This window comes from Oryctolagus cuniculus, chromosome 17 (genome assembly GCF_964237555.1).
Source record: "Oryctolagus cuniculus chromosome 17, mOryCun1.1, whole genome shotgun sequence".
Classification (NCBI taxonomy): Eukaryota; Metazoa; Chordata; class Mammalia; order Lagomorpha; family Leporidae; genus Oryctolagus; species Oryctolagus cuniculus.
Window position 1 is genome coordinate 14,839,290 of NC_091448.1, and position 5,764 is coordinate 14,845,053.

The 5,764-nt window shown below is 59.6% G+C and overlaps 1 protein-coding gene across 2 annotated transcripts; it reads left to right on the forward strand.

Moving 5' to 3' along the window:
- Positions 1–1,060: 1,060 nt before the first annotated feature.
- LOC100356068 (somatotropin) lies at positions 1,061–3,948 on the forward strand. 2 transcript variants are annotated; one of them, XM_051824410.2, is made up of 5 exons: positions 1,061–1,452; positions 2,649–2,809; positions 2,998–3,114; positions 3,229–3,390; positions 3,652–3,948. In XM_051824410.2, exons 1-5 carry the CDS (start codon positions 1,206–1,208, stop codon positions 3,850–3,852), a joined length of 888 nt encoding a protein of 295 aa, XP_051680370.1. In that variant the 5' UTR covers positions 1,061–1,205; the 3' UTR covers positions 3,853–3,948. The 2 variants fall into 2 exon arrangements, with proteins under 2 accessions (XP_051680370.1, NP_001316004.1); NM_001329075.1 differs by lacking the exon at positions 1,061–1,452 and adding an exon at positions 2,410–2,419 and having other exon boundaries at positions 3,652–3,852.
- Positions 3,949–5,764: the final 1,816 nt, after the last annotated feature.

The window sequence follows — 5,764 nt, forward strand, 5'->3', positions numbered from 1 at the left end:
TCCAGGGCTGATCTGAGCCCTTGCACAATGGGCACAGAGAAGCCTGGTGATGGTCGGGGCTGGGGATATGAAGGGATCCCACGCCCTGAGAGAACTTTAAGCAGGCCGAGTTTTCTTAAAACGAACAAAACCAACACCAGCTGGCGGGACATTTGTCCCAAGCCTTCCGAGGCTGCCATCCGAGGTGCTGAGCACAGCATCTCCCCACCAGCCACGTCTGGGCCTGCCCCAAGAGCGGGTGACCCCTGTGCTAGCGGGGCCATCCCAAGTCCAATGCCATACCGTATGTTTGTGGGCGATGAGCTGTAGATGCTATCTCCACCTCCAAAGGCCCTGAAAAGGCCCAGGGGCTGAAGGGGACCCCCAACTCTTGCTCTGGACCCCACGGTTGCCATGGTAACCTTCTGTGCAAGTGTGTCCCCAGGGGTCCCCAGGGTCTTCTCCATTCTGAGGTGGTGACAGAAGACCCTCCCTCCCACTCGTCTGCTGTCTGGTGTGGTGGGGTGCCTGGGACACCTCCCTTGTGCCCACCTTGCGAGACTCACTCGTGGCCCCCAACAAGGGCTCCCGCTGACCCAGCGCTGGCTAAGAGCCTCTGTCAGGGGGGCGCCATGTCCGTGGCCCAGCCCCCCCACCCCACCTTGGCTCTTTCTCCGTGCTGGAGCTGGACACAGGCAAGCAGAGTGTGTCCTCATCTTCCCCGCAGTCCGTGGACCTGGGGACACCCCTCTGGGAGCCTCTCCCAGGCCAGCCTGGGGCACAGCCCGCACGGTGCCCGTGCCTGCCCGGCAAGCCACGGCAGGGGCGGGGGTACAAAGGGGCTCTATCTTCGGGTGCTGAAGGGCTGGCGGGGAGGCCCCAGCACTCCCACTCCGGACCCCGGTGGCATGAGCGTGCAGTGTCGGCTGCCAGCCTTTGAGAGCCACCTCTAGAAAGGTTTGCTTGTTTGTTTGTCTTTCCCACAGGGTCAAGTGCTGAATGTGCTTCGACTCAGGGTGGGAGGAGAAACGTGGGGAAGTGTGTTCTCTCCTGCTCTCATCCCTGGGGGCATTTGACGCCAGGCACCAGGAGGCTGGAAGCCACCGGCCTGGCCTTCTCGGGTGTTGTCTTGCGCAGCTCTGAGGCTTCCAGCACACACCCAGGCCACTGGGAACTGAGGGAGAACAATTTCCCCATTCAGGGAGGGCAAAGCAAGGGGCCCTTTTATGATGGCCAGGGTCTCTGCATCAGGGGACTCAGAAGCTAAAGGCCCTGAGTCCACAGGGCTGGTGGAACGCAGGCGAGCAAGGCTGTGGAGATCGGCGCCCTTGGCTGAGCAGGCTGAGGACAGACTCCCCGAGCCTCAGTCTGCCCCTCTGCAAAATGGGACGATACCTCCTTCAAAAGATGACGGTGAGGGTCTCGTGAGAGAAGGCAGAGGCATGCTCTTTGCACTTGATGAGCTCTTTGCAGGTATGGAAAGGGGGAGACGAGACGGGAGAGGAGGAGGCTGTGTGACCGGATGGGGCTTCTCTCGGTGCTGTGCTGAGTCCGCACGTTGGGGCGGAAAGAACCCCCAGGGCTCTTTCGACTCAGATTCTCTGAGGTTTCAGGGCTGAGGGAGGAAGCACTTGTGGTCCGTGTCTGTCCCTGGGGTTCCTGCTTCTTGGTGTGCTGCTCTGTGGCAAGTCCAAGGAGAGGGGCAGCATCTCAGGTTCAGGTCCTTTGCCCCCCCACACCTTGGGGAGCCCCTCCACTGGGGAAGGGGAAAGGCAACGTGTGGGGCTGGTGTCCCCTAGTGGGCATCGCAGGCACTGCACCCAACTGCCTCGACGCAGTGGAGGAAGCAAGGCGGGACTCCCCCCTCCCCGGATCTATTGGCTCTCCGTGGTCCCCTTTCCCCCACACATAGGTTCTCTCTGGGGGGCGTGGGGAGGACAGGGAGAGGGAGAGTGGGAAGGGGCCGCACAGCTCTCTCGGAGCAGCCATCCTGACATTGCCCTCCTCGCCCTAGGGGCCAACCCCCCAAGGGCATCCTGCCAGAGCCCAGATCACACCTGGACACAGGCCGTGCTCTTCTACCCCACTCCTCCAAGAGAGGTCGGCCCGGGGTGGGGGGGGGATCTTTAGCTGGGAGACCCTGCATGCCACCTCACGAGACTGGTGACGGCGGCGGCGAGGGGAACATGACGGGGGTGGGGGCGCGGCCCCCGGCGAGGAGCAGGCACAGGATGAGTGGGAGGAGCTCCTAAATTATCCATCAGTACAGGCCGTCAGGGCCCCTGCATAAATGTATAGTGGGATGGGGTTGGGGGTGGGGGGGCGGGAAGGGACCAGGGTATAAAAAGGGCCTGCGAGGGACCAACTCCAGGCTCCCAGGGCACAGCTCCCCAAAGCGCGCAGGGTCCGTGGACAGCTCCCCAAGCTGTGATGGCTGCAGGTAAGTGCCCTCAAATCCCTTTGGGCATAGTAAGGAGACAGGGGGCCCTGCAGATCGGAGGGGGCTTCTGAATGGGAGCGTAACCACCCCAGCCCAATGTTTAGCCCATCTAGAATGTCCTCGGTCCCTGGCAGGGCTAGGGGCGGGCTGGGGACTAGCCTAGGGGCAGGGCAAGAGCTGATCGCCTGCTCCCAGGCCCTGCCCTGACCTCCTATCTCTCTCCCTCTAGGCTCTTGGACCGCAGGCCTCCTGGCTTTCGCCCTGCTCTGCCTGCCCTGGCCTCAGGAGGCCAGCGCCTTCCCAGCCATGCCCTTGTCCAGCCTGTTTGCCAACGCCGTGCTCCGCGCCCAGCACCTGCACCAGCTGGCTGCTGACACCTACAAAGAGTTTGTGAGTTCCCAGGAAGGGGTGCTGGGCGGCGGGCAGTCCCTGGGGAATCTGCGGCGCTCAGGGCTGTGAAGATGCTGTCGGATGAGCATAGACTGGGGGTGGGGTAGGGGTCGGCGAGGGACTGTTCTGATCAGCAGCCATGAGGGCCGGACCCAGGCTTGCACGTCAACGGACGGCCCTTCCCGCAGGAGCGCGCCTACATCCCGGAGGGGCAGCGCTACTCCATCCAGAACGCCCAGGCTGCCTTCTGCTTCTCAGAGACCATCCCGGCCCCCACGGGCAAAGACGAGGCCCAGCAGAGATCGGTGAGCGGCGGGGCGGGCGGAGGGGCAGGGCCCCCTCTGGAGGCCGTGTGCCCAGTGGTGGGTCTGTGGGCTGGGCTGGTGCCTGCACACACCCCCTGCCCGGCCTCCCCGCAGGACATGGAGCTGCTCCGCTTCTCGCTGCTGCTCATCCAGTCCTGGCTGGGGCCCGTGCAGTTCCTCAGCAGGGCCTTCACCAACACCCTGGTGTTTGGCACCTCGGACCGCGTCTACGAGAAGTTGAAGGACCTGGAGGAAGGCATCCAAGCCCTGATGCGGGTGAGCCTGGCGCTGGGCGGCCCCACCGCAGGGCCACTCCCACCCGGGCCCGGAGCCCGCCCCCGTGGGTGGGGGGGATAAAGTCCTGTCTCCTAGCAGCCAGGCCTTGGCTGGGGAGAACGCATCCTTTTCCTCAGTTTCCCTTTTGCACCTCCCTGGGCTGTCTCTAAGCCCCGGAGTGGGGGAGGGAGGAAACCGGACAGAAGGGGAAAACAGCTTCCAAGGCCTCTCTCCTCCTCCTCCTCTTCCTGCGCTTTGCAGGAGCTGGAAGACGGCAGCCCCCGGGTTGGGCAGCTCCTCAAGCAAACCTACGACAAGTTTGACACAAACCTGCGCGGCGACGACGCACTGCTCAAGAACTACGGGCTGCTGTCCTGCTTCAAGAAGGACCTGCACAAGGCTGAGACCTACCTGCGGGTGATGAAGTGTCGCCGCTTCGTGGAGAGCAGCTGCGTCTTCTAGGGGCACCCCTCCCTGCCTCGCCAGCACCTCCCCCTAGCCTGGAAAGTGCTGCCCCGGGGCCCACTGGCCTCGTCCTAATAAAATTCAGTTGCATCAGGTTGTCTCACTAGGTGTCTTTCTACTATGGGACGGAAGGGGGCAGTATGGGGCAGAAGGGCCCGATGCTGGGGGGATTATGGGAAACCAGGCGGCTGAACTTAACTTCCCCCACTCCTCCAGGGCTAGAAGGGAACTGGCTTGTCGTTCTTAGTCTCACACACTAAGTCCACGCCCCCAGGTCGGGGTCCCGCCTTGCAAGGGAGTCACAGGTCGGCAAGGGCCAGGTGGACCCGATCAAGCCCGCGAGAATAAGACAGAACCAGAAAGCAGGATTGAGCGCAGAAGTGAGTTGAGAAAACAAAGTGCGAAATCAGCATTATAGCTTTCGAACAGACACTTCAGATGAGAGCCCCTCGGACCGAACCACTCGCGGGAACTGAGAACAGTGCAAAGACGGCTTCCCGGAACCCGTGTGTTTGGGTCTGACCTGGAGCAAGGGAGGGAGACGAGAGATTCTAAAGGAGGGGCTGCACCTACCGTGCCAACAGGTGTCGGCACGAGGGCCGGTGTGCGGGCCTGAACTGAAGCTGGCTCCCAGCTGCTTGCCACGGATACAGCTCGGAGCTGGCGGCACCAGCCGGGGTGGGCCGACCTCCTGATTCTCCAAGACGGCCAGGACATCCAAGCTTTAGGTGAACCCCGATTCTAAACACTGGCAAGAATTCATATTGAAAACTCTTGAAGGGCAAAAAAAATCAACCCACACGCAACCAAATATCTTCGGGTTGTCAGTGAACAATCTTACTCTAAGAGCAGTGGGTTGGTGTTATGAGGTGTGAGGGGAAGAACCAGAAAAGCTCACAGATGGCACACGATCTGTGCTCATGAACAAATGCCTTGACCACCCTGAGGCACTAAGGTATTGCTTTAGGGGCCTCGGTGAGAGGAAGGGTTCCTGAAGGGACTGGCCTACGGCAGCACTCACAAAACTGTAGTTGGTTTTGCCTGAAATTTTGGGGCGTGTGATGGTTTGGGTAGGCTTGGGTGTTCCCCAAAGCCCATGTACTTGTAAGGCTGGTCCCCCAAAGCCTTATGCTAATGCATTAGTGTTCTGGGAGGAGGGATTAAGAGGGGAGACTTGATCATGGCGTCTGGGAGGGGGCCCAGTGGGAGGTCTTCAGGTCATGGGGCATGCTCGTGGAAGGTAGATCTCACGTGTGGAGGCCGCCCTGGCGTCTCTCCACTTCCCGGCTCGTGTGGACGTCACCCCGCACGCGTTCAGCTGTTACTGCCTTCCTCAGACTCCACGCCAATGGGGCTGCTGAACTCGGACTGCGACCCTCCAAAAATGAGTGGAAAACAACCTGCTTCCTTCCTAAGTAGCTTCTCTCAGCTGTTAGTGAATTAATGAGAAACCTGCTCATGTTTTCAAGGAAACGCAAGCCAATGCTAAACCCTTAGCATACAATCACACTGCCTTGTCCTAATGGTGTCTCAGCTGTTTCTTGTTTGCAAATGAACTTGAATCAGAGGTGGTTAATGCTTTCTAGTTAAGTTTTTAATCTCCCAAGCACCTTGGCTAACTGACTAGTGACCTATGAGCCTACACTTACCTGCTCAAAGCAACTATTATCCAAATATGATTTTATGCAGGTCAATAATTCTGTTACAATGCGAACAGTCAGCTCACCAACTTCGAAAAACTCAGACTTAGGGGCTGTAATAATTTTCTTTCAAACAGTATCCACTGTCATTTTAGAATATTTTGCATTGCGTAACATGCGTCCTTGGAGGGTGGTTGAAAATCAGGATATGAGAACTCCAAGCTTGGTTTCTTAGCTCAGAAACTCTCCCTCTGGCTCAGATCATTTGT

Excerpts from the sequence above, each read along its gene's own strand:
- LOC100356068 (XM_051824410.2), top strand. The coding sequence starts at position 1,206 with ATGATGGCCAGGGTCTCTGCATCAGGGGACTCAGAAGCTAAAGGCCCT. Across the intron at positions 1,453-2,648 it reads ACTTGATGAGCTCTTTGCAG|GCTCTTGGACCGCAGGCCTC; the intron begins GTATGGAAAGGG and ends CTCTCCCTCTAG. Across the intron at positions 3,391-3,651 it reads GCATCCAAGCCCTGATGCGG|GAGCTGGAAGACGGCAGCCC; the intron begins GTGAGCCTGGCG and ends TGCGCTTTGCAG.